This window comes from Epinephelus lanceolatus, chromosome 11 (genome assembly GCF_041903045.1).
Source record: "Epinephelus lanceolatus isolate andai-2023 chromosome 11, ASM4190304v1, whole genome shotgun sequence".
Classification (NCBI taxonomy): Eukaryota; Metazoa; Chordata; class Actinopteri; order Perciformes; family Serranidae; genus Epinephelus; species Epinephelus lanceolatus.
In genome coordinates, this window is record NC_135744.1 from 8,532,499 (window position 1) to 8,551,387 (window position 18,889).

At 40.6% G+C, this 18,889-nt stretch overlaps 1 protein-coding gene across 4 annotated transcripts in view; it reads left to right on the plus strand.

Moving 5' to 3' along the window:
• Positions 1–18,889, plus strand: part of alcama (activated leukocyte cell adhesion molecule a) — a 102,886-nt gene that overhangs the window by 67,099 nt on the left and 16,898 nt on the right. For all 4 annotated transcript variants that reach the window (XM_033644317.2, XM_033644335.2, XM_078172208.1 and 1 more), the window contains exons 4-8: positions 999–1,063; positions 8,987–9,074; positions 11,767–11,937; positions 16,101–16,225; positions 17,331–17,463. In XM_033644317.2, the coding sequence (XP_033500208.1) occupies positions 999–1,063; positions 8,987–9,074; positions 11,767–11,937; positions 16,101–16,225; positions 17,331–17,463 (582 nt within the window). The remainder of the gene's footprint in view (positions 1–998; positions 1,064–8,986; positions 9,075–11,766; positions 11,938–16,100; positions 16,226–17,330; positions 17,464–18,889) is intronic.

The following is an 18,889-nucleotide window of genomic DNA, read 5'->3' on the forward strand; positions in this document are numbered from 1 at the left end:
CATATTTCATGTTCATAGTGTTCACACCTGGCCTGTTGTTCTGCAGTGATTTGTTCTTGTTTTAAAGATTTTATTTAAGTCATGATGGTTATATTACAGTACATGTTAACAAGCTTGAAGATACAGTTATAATATTCTACTGTGGCTATCTTTCACAACTGTTCCTGAATATATTGATTGATTGAAACATTGTATTGCAGAAATGCATTTGCAGTGCTCCTCTGTCTGCTGGAACGCAAATACTGGCCCAGAAATACTCTGATATTTATTCAGTGCACTCTGCAAAATTAACTTGTGCACATATTTAGTCCTTTTAGAAAAAATAAATTAATGCAGACTGATCTGTTTTTAAATTCTGTGAATATTGTCACATTACAAGCTACTTTGGTCATATTTCCAGGAAGTCTCTGGTGTAAACAGAAAATCATTAGCAATGAAACAAAAACAATTACATTTGTTAAGCTTATTCAGAGATATGTTCGTGACATTTGGAGGCAGTTATCCTCACAAACAGATTGGTTTAAATAACATTAAAGCTCAGTGTTATCCACTGTGAATCTGTCACTTTTGTTTCCTTCTGTGCTTTAGGAAATACAGTTTTTTAATTTCACTACCTAAGACTGCCCATGTATCACATGCTAATGGACTGGGCAAACCAAGTGTGAAATAGGACATGAAGAGTCTAGCTCAATAGTCCTTAGCGTATTAGGTTATAGTTAACAGAGGACAAGATTAAATTATGTCCTGCAGCTTGAATATTAACAAGGCAATAAGTTTGTAGCTAAGCATTTAGATGAAGCGGCTGTCTACTTTTTAGCTGCTGAATATTGTCGGTGAAATATTTGTGTATGCACTCACTGTGCCTATCAGGTCTGTAGATACTGAGAAATTATTGACAGTATGAAGAAAGGATCGGTAATTTAACACCTCTATGCAAATTCACCACAAGCCACTCTTTTGTGATTCCATAATCTGATTGTTTCCTTTTGTGTTTGCAGAGGAACCATCTCCAGCTCAAATTATGGACAAGTCTGAAGCACTGCAGAAGGACAAACTGACAACGGTAAGATTTACTGCAGCGTTACACTTTGGTGTCCTGTATAGTGGAAGTGTGAAGCTGTCCAACCACACACCACGTGAATTCTGCTCACGTAAATGTATGTGTAGGCTGAAATGTTTTTTCATGGGCTGCGGTACGTGTAGTGTTACATATTGAATGTAAATATTTACCCACCCTGGGAACTGCTGTTTCTCTATTTGAGTGGGCTCGTGAATTTCTATCATATTGTTGATACATGGTGAAGAGAGCTCAGAATGTGACAGGAAAACCAGTTGAGAGTATTGCATGAGTTGCCATTGTCGTCCCTGGCGGGGGCACAGCACGCAGAAAGCTGACATGTTGGATTATTTACACAGTGAGTCCAAGCAGCCCGAGGCGATAGGGGAAGTCAAGAAGAGCAACTGATATAAGATTTGTGACTCAGCTACATTGGTGAAAGATGACTGATCTCAGTATCAAAATGTCTCTTATGGTTGCTATTAAAATGCTTTTTTGTAGGAGAACTCTGACATGCAAAACCACAACGAATGTCAGAATGTGACAGCATATGCACAAGTGTGTCTCAGGGCTTTACAAGCAGTGCATACGTTTCAAATCTGAACTTACTTTCATTCATAGTTAAACACCAACTCCTGCAAGAATTTCTCCACTTATTTTGCTGTTTATTTTCATTCCCTGAACACACACACAAACACACACACACACACACACACACACTGTTAGAAAAAAAGAGAAAACTTTTGAAAAGCTTTGGGCAGCACATTCACCGTGCCTCTTCTCTCTAGCAAGCAATGCACATTTATTCCACCACATGCAGCAGCAGATACACATATATTATGGATCAAGTGAGTACTGCTGTCTCCATTGGTATTCCCACCTAAAAATTCAGGTTCTATTGACCAGCTTTGAGCATTTTGTGGTGAGGGGAGAGAGACAGGGAGAGAAGGAGGGAATATGAGTTGATAAGGAAAAAAAAGTGTGAGTGGAAGCGTGGGATTTCAGTTTTGATAACTTGCAGGAGGGATGATGGAGGGCACGGTTGCTACATACTCAAGTGGAATACCAAATGAGAGGAAAGTGTCAGTGGTGGAGAATGCAGCAAACCTGAACTGTCTCAACCATGGAACGGCAGAGGCTGCATTTCTATTTGCTCACAAAAGTTGGCCAATGTGTATTTTTTCATAAAGAAATGAGTCATGTTGCAAAGTGACAGCTGGTAACTTTTATGAAAAGTCATATTTGCTGAATCTGTCACTATACCCACGAAGTCTTATGTGAGACAGATAATCTGAAAAATATCATGTCCCTCCTCGTCCTCCTACTGCCTCTAATGGTACATACTTGAATCTGCCGCGGCTCACAGAAAACAGCCTATCAGAGCTGCACAGTCTGTAACACAGCTATCAGTCAAGTCAATCGCTCCTGAACTGCGGTCAAACTGTCAAACTAGGCAGCGCTGATCAAATATTAATCAAGATCCTGTAAATGCATTGCCCATTTCTCACCTCAGATGTTTTCAGAAACACATTTCAGTGTACTGTTTAGCTATAAAATGAGGAATTTAGAATGAAGGATTTATAACAAGCTGACGGGCTGATGCATTTCCTGACACTGCTTCTCCTTTTTCTCTTCCGTTATTTCACAAGTTACCACTGGTGCGTGTCTGTCTTTGAGTACGGATGGCGGTCTATGGTGATGTAGCATGCAGACTATGATCTGCTGCATGTTACGCTCATCTCTCCCACTGCTGGGGAGGCAAAAGCAAACACTGCCAGTCAAGTGGCCTCTCTCTCTCTCTTCCTTTCTTTCATTTTTTCGTCTTTCTCTATTGTATGCTCCGTCCCTCTCCTCTGGTTCTTCACTATATTGCTCCATTGTTCCATCATACTCTCTCTATCGTGCCCCCCCCTTCTCATCGCCATCCGTCATTTACACATGAGAACCGTCACTTTCATTTATAAAAAAGAAGGTAAGAGCCCTACCCGATTCAAGCCAGGGGCATATTGAGAAATTACAGCTCAGCTCTGCGAGGCCCGGTCAGTTGGGTTGGACCCACTTGGGCTTGGGCAGAGAATCAAAGCTCTACCAGGTTGTTACAGTAGGCTACAAACATATAGACCTCTACACACATCAGACTGGTTGGTTCACTCAGTATTCTGCTTTTTTATGAGGTAGTCATCTGGTTAACCAGGGCTCATCAATGCCTCTTTTCCAACTTTCTTTTTAGCAAAAGTAGCATGTCATGATTTATCCTGAAACACATCGCAGTACAAACTGTGATTTGTGATGGTTTTCTACTTTTTTTGGTTGCCTCCATCAGCCACAGGACAGATTATCCTTCGCAGTGCTCAGGCCAAACTAACTTTCTGAAAGTGACAGAACAAGTGTGAGCAAATGCCTGTGAATAATGTTTTTACACTCTTGGATTCACAGACTTGCTGAAACAGAAGCGACATTCACTGACAGACTCTCGCAGTGGTTATATTAGGCTGATTAACAAACAGTGTGACACATGCAAAAGTAACAACTCATTACAGTGTTGTAATGATTTACAAAGGGTTACATTTTCTAAAAGTGTCTGTGTTCTGATATGACTTACTCCTTCACAGTTAACCCTGGAACATGTTAGGAACCTGTATAGGATAGTATAAGGAGTATATCTGTTGCAGTTAGATAGACTCAAACACAGGACACTGACAGGCATGTGAAAGGAAGAAAGTATATTGCAGGATCAAAAGGGGAAGGAGGTGGAATGGGGGTGAAGATGACAGCTGGCTGAGGCAAAGGGCAGAGGGCTGATGGTGGATGGCAGGATCTGCAGTACAGATAGACGTGGGTGAGTGACGTGCACAGTGCTGGACTGGCACAAGTTTGCGGGCAAGCAGGCAGACAGGCAGGCAGGTAATGCTATGTAACTGAGACAAAGATCTGGCAAAGAGCGAGAGAACAGCCAGGGTTGATGTACTGAAGGGATGATGAGCTGAATGCTGTCAGGTATTTTGATCGAACAGAGAGCCCGGAGAGGTGAGGAGCAAACTGAAGGCAGGTGTGCAAGTGGAGAGAGAGAGAGAGAGAGAGAGAGAGAGAGAGAGAGAGAGAGAGAGAGAGAGAGAGAAAGAGAGAGAGAACCCAGATAGAGAGAGACAAACAGGGAAGCCCAGGAGACACGAGGAAGTGGGGAACACAAGAACACTGGGGCACGGCTGTGGCTGTGGCAGAGTTCTTTTGAAGTAAATTGTGCACTCATCCACCAATATACACTACACCCAGCCAGAATGTTTTGAAAAAGTTCAAAAGTTTAATTAGATGGGGAAGATCAGTGCATTCCCCTAGGTTGACTGGTTTGGGATGGTAAGCCGCCGGGTATGTTACCCAATTAATTACTAGGGGTGCAAATCACAAGATTTACCATGATATTATTATTGGTTAAATTGGCTTCACTAACACACATGAAACATGACTTAGCAACAAGAATATTTACACATTTTGATTTACTTTGACACCAAGCCTGACCAACCTAGAGCCAGGAGGAGTATTTCCTCTCTGACAGCCTGATGGATCAAAGTCTTTTTGTGGTTTTGTATCAGCAGGAAAGCTGCTAGTGCTCTGGCTAGAACTGGCTTCCCTCTCATCAGCAGGATAGCTGCTTGCATCCTCGCCACTGATGCAAGATTCAGGTTGGGAGGTGCGCTTTAAAAACACAAATATTTTAACTTGATTTTGAGACATTTGGGACATCTGTCCAATTTGCTTTTGTTACACGTAATGTGGTGTCATCAATTCAAGTAACACTCACTCCACCTGTCTCTCCTCTCCTTATTTGTGGCGTTAAACAGGTTGGCCTGGTGGTCCACCAGGTCTGTACACTTACAGAGGAAACACTGAAAGTGATGTACGTAGAGGTTTTCTTTTTCCATTGATTGTGATGCTGGTTTGGTAGATCTGAGTAAGGGAGAGAAGCCACAAATTATTCTTTGATAGAAGCCTGTGCTTGCTTAATGGTAAGTCAAGTGAACTTTATTTATATATCACTTAAAACACAGAGTTGATCCAAAGTGCTCTTACAGCACACACAGAGAAAAGCAAATACAAAAGGAAGGAAGAAAAACACAAGAATTTGAATGATAATACCAATAAAATAATAACAGCATGTCACTACCCTTATTATTGCGCCTATAGCAAAAAAAATGTATCCTTGTTTTTATACTGTCACCACATTGTGACAGTAACAGCAACAATGACAATCTCATTATGCACAATTAAAGGCAAGTGGGAAAGGGTGTGTTTTAAGATGACTCATAAAAATCTCAATGGTCGGGAAGAATTGGATGGTGGGAGGAAGAGAATTCCAGAGTTTTGGAGCAGTTATAGAAAAAGCCCTGGGTCTCGCGACAGACAGAAAGTAATTTAGTCATTCAAACGGTTATTTAAACAAAACTCTCCTCCTGGACCTATAGTACGTTAAAAGCTCTGTGTGTTACTGTAGACTATTGAACGATGGGTTTTTGCTGGGGTATTTGTTGTTATGTGACTCAGCACATTCAGGCTTGCTCTCTGCTCCTGTGGTCAGGTTAAATAGCATTGCATTCTCAAGCCTTGCTCGTTAGATAAAGTGGGTGTTTTGGGTCAAATAAAGAATTCAGCACAACTGACACTGTGGAATTTAAAGCATTGTAATTTGTCAATGGAGGGAAGCTAAAGAGGTCTCTTGCACTCCTCTGGCCAACAACAAAAGCCACAATGCATACATCGACACGCATGCATTCACACACACTTCTCTCATGAAGGCAAAATATAAACTCCTGATTTTTCCTGCTTCACATTACTTAATGACCATAATATACCTGCAGGGGATTCATAGAGTTGTTGATTAATGCCGACAACTCAGCGATTACTTCAATCACTTTCTGCCCTGTGCTCTGCTTCGGAACAATAACACTCCACTGTGTACTGCACTTCAAGACTCTCACAATCGCTCTCCACCTGCTGGCATTTTCAACTGCTCAGTGATTGATGTTAGTGCTATTAGTGAGCAACCGGCATCAAAAAAGCAAATAAGAAATCTGCTACAAAGCTGAAAAGCCGTAAGCTGAAAAAGTAAATGCCAAAGCAAAATTATTATTGTGATATTTAGAATGTTGATATATTACCTCTTTACAGAGCATTTCAGTTCATTTGCATTCTTGAATTAAAGCTCAACCAGTAATCAACTAACTATAAGGCTTTAAGAACTGCCAGTCAGCATGTTTATCTGCAGCCAAGATGAGCTGAGTAAAGCTTTATTACTTTTAATTTAGAAAGTATGTTTATTACAGTACTATGTTAGGTTTACCCCGTGTGTAAACTTAATTTCCAAGCCAGGAACATTGGGATTGTACCATTTGTTTGACTTGAACATTACTGACATAAGAATAGTTTCCACCATTTTTCATTCAGCCACCACAAGTTATATAGTATCACTGCTTTGACATTAATGGAACTAGTTTGTAGATCTAATTCTCTGTGGGAATGAGTCGTGCTGACATAGTCATATGTATTGGTTTCTTGCTTTTCTTCTTGCCATCAGCAAAGCTGGCCAAAACTAATAAGATAAAGAACTGAAACATATAGTCTTATGGAAAGACATGTTTTTAGGGTTGCTCCCCCTGGTTCTTTGGGCCTCTCACACTGTAGCTAATGTGCAAAATGACCAACAGTAGAGGACTGGTTGCACTTGGCAACAATGCCTTTGGGTACAAGTTAATTAAATGCTACTTTATCTCTTGAATTTTTATGGTTCTCAGTAAATTTTCAAAAATTGCCCCAAGCTGGACAATGGTAGATGGTGGACAGATGGGGTGCACGATAGCCCCAATGAACTTAGCTATATTTTTGTTTTCATTTGTTGTCATTTTGCCTGTTTGTACCTATGGCTTATGAAAGAGATTCACTCATCAACATCAGAGCAGGAAGCACTGGGACTAGATTAAGTGCAGCAGACCTTGGGTCACTCACTGCTCATGGCATCATTCGACCACCCAGCCAAAGCAGCTGGACCAAGTGCCACCAAGGGTGCAACCATCCTGGGAGGAGGAGGAAGTTGGTGGGAATAAGAGCTGGGCTGGCACAGCTTGGACCTAATATTGTTCCATTACCCAGCCTGCTCCTGGCTGTTGTCCAATCACAGGAAAGTGGAATGGATTAAATAGGACTCTTGAGATCAGACTGTTGTTCCCACATCTTTGCAGAGACCTCGCTCCATAGGGGTGTCCTGATGTTTTGTGCCAAGAGACGCATGTTTCCAGTGGGGAGGCAGACTCTGCGTTTACATCAATGATACTTGGTGCTTTAACCAAAGTTGATGGAAAATGTTTCCCTAATGTTGAGTTTAATATGCTAAGATGCCAGCCATATGATCTGCCCAGAGAATACACCAGTGTTTTCTGTTTACATTCCTCCTGATGCAAAATGAGAAATTGCACTACAGGAATACACTGCTTTTTTGTGTAGCATAAAGAGACTACAACTGCAATTTGCTGTGTAAACCTGTGTTGTAAAATGACAATAAATTAACCTCACACCACAAAGATGGACACAATATCAAACTGTCAAACAGACAATAGACAGCATTGCATGGACTTAAGAATCCATGTAAAGCAACCTTATAGTATGTCTTGGTTAAGGATGAAAAGATAAGTTTGCCTCCAGTCAGGAATGTGTTTTGCTATTCATCCTTCACTTGAGCTGCACTGTGCAGAATGATGTTTGTGCTAGGTTTGACACTATGAGGCTGTTTTCATGTGTTGAGGGAGGAAAGTTTCTCTGTTTCTAAGTTAAATGCATAGATGTACCAACAGGATTTATGACATCACCACTAGTTTTGAAGCCAAGCAAAGTCCAATACGCAGCGTACACAAGTGTGATGTGGAAACTTGGAAACCTCAAGCACACATACACCAAGATTGGACTTTTCAATGACGTATGACACATCTGGTGCTGAGCAGTTAAACCTTTTGATATTTCATATTCAATATACATATTCATAAATTCTGGATTTTTTTGATGAGGAAAAAGACGTAGGTGAGATTTCAAGAATTTTTAACAAGGTAAATGGATTTTTTGTGGTAAAACCTGAACAAGTAAGTGCTTCTGCTGCTGTTAGGTTGTTTTTCCTGTATTTAGTAGTATATTTAGTAGTAGCTTGTGGTGAGCCGCTGTTATTCAGAGGTACAGGCTGTAGTACAGGATATAAAACGGCGGTTTGGGAAAAGGAATGTTCTTATGACTCACTTATTGTAGGGTTCACCCGCAGTGAATCTCTGCTACCGTTACTGACCTTCAATACTGAAGATGTAGCAATGAGATAGGGAGAATGCGTGCTTCTGAACACAAAAACTAATTCATTCCTAAATGAGAAAGTTTTTTGTCTATTCTGGCCTGCATCCAACATTCTCCTGATAATGTTGGAAAGCAGACATTAAATTATTCAACTCTAGGACAGAGAAATTACGGCTTCACTGAAATGGGTTTTAGATTGCGGCTGCTAATAGCAAGTATTTTTAGCTTTTTTCTTTTTTATTTGCCATGTTTCCTACACAGTTATTCTTCTCGGGGTGAAATAGCCTCTGAAGTAATGTTTACCATCTATATTGAAAACACAGGATAATGTCAAATTGATAAAGCTTTGTGTGAAAATTGTTGCATTACAGTCAATTCAGGTAAAGGGCATAACAAGTTTCATATTGTTCAATTAATAAAGATCAAACTGTGTCACTTCCATACTGGCAGTGGATACTGTTGTAACCACATTAAATATTATAAATGCATCTGTGAAGTCCTCCTGGTCTGCTTTTTAGCATTTTCAGTTAGTCTTGTGAGTATTTGTGTTGAGACTGTGTTTTATTGTCTTATAATTCATTGTTTTGTTCCCCTCTCTGTTCTGTTCAGGTTGGAACATGTGTTGCGGCAGATGCAAACCCTTCAGCTACGATCATATGGAAGAGGGATGGAAAGCCCTTAGTGGCCGATGGGAAAGGTAACGCATTGCATGCTGTTTGCTGACACACCCAGAAACTACTCAACAGTTACACCACCCAATATGCTGTCCTACGGTGATCCCCCAAGGGACCAGCAAGTGCTCTTGTACAGTGACAGAGTGAAAATGAAACATAGTGTGTGGTATTTAACAAAGACAATAGCTTAAACAATAGACAATAGAAATACATCATTCATTGTTGTTTACTTGTCACCAAAGGGTGCCATAATATGACACTGTGTCTTGACTTTTTTCATTTGAATTGGATGAACCCTTGGATCAGACAGTAAGGGTTGGAGCAAATATACGAAAGTTTGGCATCTGTTTTGTTGTATCTAGGCGCAGCCAGTGAGTACCTGAAAGTAAAGACAATCACATAACTGATCCAAATGGGCAACTTAGACCTCAGGACTTTTCTTTGATGACTAAATTCCCATCATCTAGACTGGTCTGATAAAATAAACCCAACATAGGGCTGGGCGATATTGCCTTTTAATAATACAGCAAATTTTTTGGCTATATAGCAGTACACAATGTATATCTCAATATTTTGAAAGATCCTAGAAACTACTGTAGACTACTAAAATACAAAACTACTACATAAAGTACAGTTACAATGAAGTTGTATCGAGCACTTTTATAACAAACTTAAACTACTGTTATAAAAGTACTTTTAAAGGGCCAGTGTGTAATATTTGGCATGGTTTATTGTCAATCTGAATCTGAATCTGAATATTCTACCCATTGATATGTTTATACAGGTGTATGATCGCTATAAAATAAAATTCGTTTGGTTTTCGTAGCCTTATAATTATGCTTTTATATATATATATATCAAGGGCCTTGCTTTAGAGAGGTCGCCATCTTGCGCCGCCATGTATGTACGGCAGACCGAGTAGACAATCCAGCCAGCCAGAGAACGCGTTTCGCGTGTATAAATGAACCAACGAAGACAGCGGAAGGAAGGAAGAAGGATGAAGAAACAGCAGATAGTGCTGGTAGTTCGTCGATAGAGAGTAGTGAAAAGTTTTTTTAGTTATAAAGTTTGCGAATGGACCACACTTACCACGCAACAGGAGAGAATGAACCCGAACTGTCATCTGCGAGGAAAAGAAGACGCAGCTTCACTCCTTGTGATGCACTCTCTGCGGCGCTTTTCCTCCTGGTGATATATCTCCCCAACAATGGCAGCAGTAGCACTGAATCCCATTCTGTGCATTCAGCCTCTCTTCTCACCCGCTCAGCATCAAACACATGGAGTTCCTCATCTGTATGCTCCGGCTCAAACAGGTATGGCTCTGGGTCTGTGTCCGCTACAAGAAACTATTCAAAATTGCGTTCAAAGTCGTCCATTGCAGCTACTATATTCCGGAGATATTGCTAGGCTAAATAAACAGCTGAGCTCTGTTTACCGGCTACGCTGTCAGTCAGTGTGCGGGCTGGAGGTTGGCGGAGCAGAGAGGGGAGGGGGTCCCCACTCGGTATGGCAAACGAGCATGTGTGTAAAGTTATGAAGTGTGTCTGTTACGCTAGAAGAGTCAGAGTTTGGGACGGAGTCTTTTACCCCCTGGAGTGTTACCGGAGTTTCTGGAGTGCTCAAATAAACTGGCCTTTTTCCCGAATGCTCTTCTGGTCTCCTGCTCATGAGGGATTCATTACAATATCGTAACATGGCTTAGATTTCTAAATAAACATTCACCTCGTCGCTAGATAGACCTACTCCTGAAAAAGTCGTGTGCAGGGCTTTTTGTCCCTACGAGGCCACCGTCATTTACCCGACGGGAGGGGTGAGCGAGTGAGCCCTGCAATCTAGAATTTGACCACTGATGTCACTGTTTTCAGCCCATTTTACACACTGGCCCTTTAAATAAAGTAAAATAAAGTAGTGTTACAATAAAATTAGACAAAGTACTGTTGAAATAATTTTAAATAAAGTGCTATTTTATTTAAGTTAAATGAAGTACTGTTAAAAAAAATAATAAAGTTAAATGAACCGATTAAGTTGAATAAAGTATTGTTATCGTAGAATAAATTAAAGGGCAACCACTGGTGCTTTTATTCCTAATTACCTAGCTCATCTCAGACTGTATGTGTAATGTTTTTTGCTCTGAACCTAAAGCTTTAGGTCAACAGTTAAATGTTAGCAGTAAGCAGAAAGTTAAACATGTTGTTAAACATGAGGATTTATTCACTGTGAGTGGGAAACTGTCCAGTTCATATGTTATCAACATTTGCAAGTCATGCTGGTGCTCTATGGTTGCAAAATGCAACTGAACAGTTGCGGTATGGAGCCCTCCAGATACAAAAACACACTTCACCTGCTCACACTATTACCCAGGAGAAAGTGATGTGGATGGGCAGGGGAGTGTGTGTGACATATCATGTTTGTGAGTCTTTTTTACTTTTATGTCTGTAAGGAAGACAGTGGGAGAACCGAAATGCCAAAGCAAATGAAAAAAATAAGCTGACAATTTATGCTCAGTGGTCATAATATAGTCATTTATATATCGCACACAGAAGAGGAAGCGATACATCGAGTTAATAGAGATATCAACCACCCTTGCCCCAGCCCATCTGATTTTGCAGCTGAACCAAACTAAGATTTTTGCAGTACTGTTTCACGCGCAGCTTAATGCTCCACCTGCAGCACTATATGACGTACTCATCTTTCTGTCCATCCCTTCCTCTGCAGCCATTGTAATCACCCCCAGCATGAAGGTAGATCCAGCCACAGGCCTATCCACCACCTCCTCCACCCTCCAGTATGCAGCTACCAAGGAGGACTCTGCCTCGGTCTTTAGCTGCATGGCCACACATGAGCTGTCCACTAAGGAAACTGTGCTGGATCCCTTTCCCATTCATTGTAAGTGGAATACAGCGCCGCCATCAGGCTCCATAACTATATTACATATTCTGTTTGTTCTCCCTCCCCACATACAGAACGCTGTCAAGAGGATGGAGTGAGGCTTTCTCATGCAGGATGAGGGCAAGCTTACTGTTTCAAACTGCTTCTTTAGCCAATATTCCAAATATTAAAAAATATATTATTTGTTTAAGCCATGGCTACAAAGATACAAACCATCCCATGAAAAGTTTATAGAAATGTAATATATTTTGAAATATACAGGTTATTATAAAGGGAAATGCAGGCTATCATGTTGTGTTTGTGAGTATTTCCATGCTCTTGAGAAAGACAGTGAAGACACTAGCTCACTCACTGTCAACTCTCAACCAAAGCAACGCTTCAGTGTCTGAAATGCAAGAGTGTAAAATACATCAGACTTTCCCATAAATTATTCACACACCAAATACACCGTGATTCAAGATAAGAATAATTTCAGACAAGCTTCTTTCTGATTAATGTAGTTAAAGGCTGAGTTTAATTAGTTCAGTTGAATGGTAAATGGACTGCATAAAGCACTTTTCAACCTTACCAGACAAAGTACGGGATCAAACTGCCAGCTTTGTGATTAAAGGATGACCCACTCTACCTCCTGAGCCACAGTCACCTAATTAAAAACCTCTCAATACTGGACTGATTGGCTGACAATCGCAGCTTCCATAATTCACGTGTGAGATGCTGCGAATGGTGACTTCACAGTTTAAATGCTGCAAATTGCTCTGATTAGCCAACTTTTATAGAGAGGAGAGTAAATCAGTCTAGCGAGTCTAGCTGTGAGCTGTTTAATGCAGTTAGAGTATGAAACTGCCTTGGAGCAGTAGGACTGATTAAAATACTTTTAAAACCATGATTTAGGGCATTATTCCAAGATACCTCGTGTGTAGCCCCAGAGTCATCCTGAGTAAGGGCCTGTGCTCACATAGAACCTTTCTTAGGCATCAAAGCTGTGTGGAGCGCTTCGTCCCAGCGCTTAATAAAAAAGTGCTGGCAGTATCTTTTTTGATGGTGCACTACGTGTAGGTTTTGTTTCTTTGGTAACAATATCTTGACATTAACACTAGTTAGGTAGCTAACATAACACTACTTTAACAGAGGGTTGACTACACAGTTAACAACAAGCTTATAATGTGCACAGTGATGAAAGCACAACACTTACCAGCAGCTTTATGTGTCCGCTAGCTGATCTGCTCCCACAAACAGGCTCTTCTGTCTTTGTAGTAATTTTTGACTGACATATCATGCAGCTCAGGATAGACAGAAACTGAAGGAGCGGCAGTGACATCACCGGCGCCATTCTGAAAAGTTCAAAGACTTTCAATTAGAAGCACTCAGAGCAGCCACACAAAAAGCTGGTATGCTCTGAGAAAAAGACGCAGGGTGCTGTGCTTTTTCTCTTGGCTCCTTCCTCATTGGGAACAATTGATAAAAGATGCCGGCGATCAGAAGAAAACACTCACACAGGCCCTAACAGTAAAAAAGAAAAAAATCTATCACACTTTTTAATGCCATCTTATCCAGAATCATCTTGCTGTTATATGCAAGGTAATGACAACATATAAAGAGTACATATTGACTTATAATACACGGACAACAGGACCTGCAAGAACACTGCAAGACATCTAGCTACACCAGACTGCATTTAATATAACATGTATTTATTCAGTTGCTCTGTGGTGTCAGGCTATATGACATACAGTGCCCTCCAAAAGTATTGGAACAGTGAGGCCAATTCCTTTATTTTTGTTGTAGACTGAAAATATTTGGGTTTGACATCAAAAGATGAATATGGGACAAGAGATCAACATTTCATCTTTTATTTCCAGGTATTTACATCTGGATCTGATACACAACTTAGAAGATAGCACCTTTTTTTTGAACCCACCAATTTTTCATGAGAGCAAAAGTATTGGAACATGTGACTGACAGGTGTGTTTTGTTGCCCAGGTGTCTCCCAATTACATTGATTATTCAAACAATAAATAGCACTGGATGTCTGAGCTCAGTTTCAGATTGGGTACGATAGGTTTTGCCTGTGCAGACTGCATTTATAGGTGGAACCAACATGAAAACCAGAGAGCTGTCTATGGCTGAAAAAGAAGCAATTGTGAATCTGAGAGAAGATGGACAATCAATCAGAGCCATTGCACAAACATTGGCCATAGCCAGTACAACCATTTGGAATGTCCTGAAGAAGAAAGAAACCACTGGTGTACTAAGCAACAGACGTCGAACAGGTAGACCAAGGAAAACATCAGCAGTTGATGACAGAAACATTGTGAGAGCTGTAAAGAAAGACCCTAAAACAACTGTTAGTGACATCAGCAACAACCTCCAGAGGGCAGGAGTGAAGGTGTCACAATCTACTGTTCACAGAAGACTTCATGAACAAAAGTACAGAGGCTACACCAGAAGATGCAAACCACTCATTAGCAAGAAGAATAGGAAGGCCAGGCTGGAATTTGCCAAAAGGTACAGAGATGAGCCTCAAAAATTCTGGGAAAAAGTTTTATGGACTGATGAGACAAAGATTAACTTTTTCCAAAGTGATGGAAAGGCGAACGTTTGGAGAAAGAAAGGATCTGCTCATGATCCCAAACATACAAGCTCATCTGTGAAACACGGTGGAGGTAATGTCATGGCTTGGGCTTGCATGGCTTCTTCTGGGACGGGCTCTTTCATCTTCATTGATGATGTAACACATGATGGCAGCAGCAAAATGAACTCAGAAGTCTACAGAAACATTTTGTCTGCTAATTTAAAGAAAGATGCAACCAAACTGATTGGGAGATCCTTCATCATGCAGCAAGATAACGACCCAAAACAAACTGCCAAAACAACAAAGGAGTTCATCAGGGGCAAGAAGTGGAAGGTTTTAGACTGGCCAAGTCAGTCTCCAGACTTAAACCCAATAGAGCATGCATTTTACCTGCTGAAGAGGAGACTGAAGGGAGTAACCCCCCAAAACAAACAACAACTGAAAGAGGCTGCGGTGAAAGCCTGGAAAAGCATCACAAAAGAAGAATGCAAAAGTTTGGTGATGTCAATGGGTCACAGGCTTGATGCAGTTATTGAAAACAAAGGATTTGCAACTAAATATTTAGTCTCATTCACTTTAATCTATTTTAAGTTTATATGTTCCAATACTTTTGCTCACCTAAAAATTTTGTGTTCCATTACAAATAATGCTATCTTCTAAGTTGTGTATCAGATCCAGATGTAAATACCTGGAAATAAAAGCTGAAATGTTGATCTCTTGTCTCATATTCATCTTTTGATGTCAAACCCAAATGTTTTCAGTCTACAACAAAAGTAAACGAATTGGACTCACTGTTCCAATACTTTTGGAGGGCACTGTATCTTATCATGAGCTGAATGCGATGTATAATTTACAGGATAAATGCACTTGAGAAGCATACAGTGCTGTATGAAGCTGAACATAACTCCTCAAGTAAAGAAAAGTGCCATGTGCCTTGTTTGGTGTGTGGATGACTTTTCTGTTAACCATATGAGAAACACTTGCAGTCGTCCTAGTTTGAGATAGTTGTTGATTGAGAACACAGAGTTGTATAGGATTGAAAAACTTGTCATGGGAGGTGGTTTACCACAAGTGCACATAATAGTGATGTAGTGAACAATGTGCTTGCTGAGCTTTTGCTGGCTTTTTCATTGGCTAAAGGATTTTTTAGGATTTGTGGGTTTTGGGGATTTACAGTCAGTGCACTCGTTAGGTTCCTGATCACATCCCTGAACTTTGAGGAGCAGATGGAGTGGGAGGCTCTGATCAATAAATGAAAGCAGGGATCTTGAAAGGCCTCAGCAGTAGCAAGTTCATGAGGGAATTTCCATTTTGTAAGCTACTGAGGTGACTTTTTTTCCCAGTTTATTCCTGTGTAAGCAGGGTGGTCTACATGCTTGGCTGATCAGAAGACTGATAGGGTCACCTTCCTTTCAAAATGTGATGGAAAATTATTCAACTGTTGTATGTATCTGTCCTGCTTGATGGTTGAGTTGATCCACTTTGAGGGTAATTTATTTGTCAGGAAAAGTGTCTATGAAGCTTTGACGCCCATGCTTTTTTTTTCTCCCATTCCTTTTTTCCCTTAATTGCCCTCTGACCCTCTCAGATCCATCAGAGAAGGTTAGCCTCCAAATCATGTCCAAGGGACCCATCGTAGAAGGAGATAACGTGACATTGAAGTGCCATGCCGATGGCAACCCTCCACCCAGCTCCTTCACCTTCCACATCAAGGTTAGTCACAGCCCAGAGTTCAACCTCAAACAGCACACTGCTGTCTGCTGTGGTTAGTAGTTGGTCATTGAGAATTCTGCCAATGCTTTACCACCCAGACTGTGGCAGCCACTTTTTACCACTTACGGTACCACAAGTTTCAATTTTCTCTTCTGAAATAATCTTAAAAGTGGAAAAGATAGTATTTAAAATGTAAACTAGAATTTGGTGGCAGCTCAGTTTTTAAGTATTTTATAGATGATTTTGACATGAGTCAGAATGAGTGATGAATTTGATGACTTTAAATTCAACAAAATAAAAAAAAAGACTTGCGACTCAACTTCAACCTAAACACCAATAATTTGGGGTTTCACTTGGACTTGAGCTTTTTGACTTGGAAATACTTGAAACCTTCCCCCAAGCCCAAAGATTATAAAGAATATTGCCACGAGTCAATTAATTTCCCTTCATTTCTTGAATTCATTTCTTGTAGGAGACCAAGAAGAACTAACTTAACGTTACTGAGCGCCAGTTAAAAAATGATACCAAAAATAATTTGGTTTGTGTATAAAAACTACAGGTGATCAACAATAGGAAATTAGAGTATGTAAAAAGTGCGGGTGGAAAATTACCAGTGATGATGCAACAACTTCCAATGAACTTGTTTAAACAAATGAATCCAAATTTTGAAAAAAAACAGTCCTTTTTTTTGTAAATGTAATATATTATTACTCTGCTGTTATATTGGTTTTGCATTTGGTGAAGAGCAAATTATGACTTGTTTAGGACTCGAAACTCAAAGATTAGGACCTGGGACTTGACTTAGGACCTGTCAGTATTGACTTGGGACTTGAGTCCAAAGACTTGAGACTTACGTCTCCGCTCTTGTTATTGCTATAGGTCTTTAAAAGCTCCATATTCTTTATCAATCTGACTTTAGGTTAAGAGTATTTACATTCAGATAATTAAGTGGACCTCTGCACTAGTCTCGTAAGAAATTACTTCTGTCTTCGTAATGTCTTCTTTCTTCCTTCCTTTCTCATTTTCTGATATTCTATCAGAGTGACAGAAGCTAATAGTACCTCTCTCCTCCTTATCCCTCCTCCTGCTCTTCTCTCTCCACCAGGGCCAGAAAATGCTGGTGGAAAATTCGGACACCTACACTTTGGCTGCCATCAGCAGAGATGCTGGGGGTGAATACAAATGCTCCCTGCCTGACAACGAGAAAATGGAGGCTTCCCAGAACGTTGTTGTTAGCTGTGAGTACTCATGACATGTGCAGAGCCTTAGCACACTGTACCACAACAAGGTCATAAAGACAGAAACTTCCAACTGTTGTCCTTGCTGTGCCTTGAGCCACGGCTGCTCCCTCAAAACTCCCCATGCTCTTTCCATCTTGACTGAAACTTCCTGTATTTCCTATAAATAACACGACACTTTTATTCAATGTAAATAAAGTCATGGGAGCAGAGTAATGGTAATCAAATTTAAACTTCGACAGCCCAGTCTGGCAGGGAAGCAGATCGTGGAGTGCCAGGCTGGGAGGAGGAGGAGGAGAACTAATTAGAAATTTCTGACACAGAGTGAGCAAAAGTGTTTGGGAGAGGAGCTCAGGCAACTGATAAGCTGTTTTCCCTCCTACCATCCACCAGCACTCCCTCAAGTAATTACTCCCTTCTTCCCAGGTGTATGTCTCTGAGCCTTCAGTTCAAATGGGTCCTATCATTGTAATAAAAAATACGTCTGACACATTTCCCCTCCTCTACGTCCCATATCGCAGCTTCAGTGCATTTCACACATCTTAAACAAAGAAGTGTTTCTTCAGCTCCCAACTTTTAAATTGAGTTTGTGACTGAGGAAAGAAAACAATAGCTCTCTAAATTGGAAATTGTTACAGATATTTTTGTGACTGTGTGTTTGTGTGTGTCTCATGCTGTCGTAGAAAAGGAAAGTTGCTGTTGCTCCGACTAGCTGGCCGGCAGTAACGTAAATGTCCTCTGACAGCGTGTACCTAAACATTTACCACCTCGTTGTATGATGTGATTTTTTTCCCTGTTCCCAACAAAATGAGACGATGAACTGCCTTCCCAGAACAGCAACTCATGCACTCAAATACATATGATAGTTTTTGTAATAATACCCATTCTGGAGTATGAAAACTCTACATTGACAGGAAGAACAAAAGCAATTTTACTTAAACCACACTGGACGAGAGATGTATGACTTGTGACCTGTAATCATGACCTGTAAGACATAGCAGATCCTGTCCCCATCAAAACAGCAGCACAGACAGTTGGTATTGTTACAGCCACTGACTGCTACTCTCTTTTCAAAAGTTGTAATTCATTCTTATGCATGCTGCACATGGTTTAAAAGCCACAGTGTTTAGCTAACTTGCAGAGTGGGGTAAACTACCCAAATCTGTATTAATCACGGAGTTGCTAAGTAGCTCAACGGTGTATTACAGCAAAGCTATTGGTGATTGTTTCATCTAAGTGGATGGAAGATGATTATTCAGTTTGGGAGGTATAACCATGGATGTATGAAGAGACCTGGATACAGTGTTGGAGGCTGGATTCTGTTCATTCCAATGAAATTTGCCCAGTGGCGCATGAAGCTAAAAAAGTTTGATTTCCAAGTACTAACATTACCCAAATGATCAGCGCTGCTTCAGCATTATTGGGC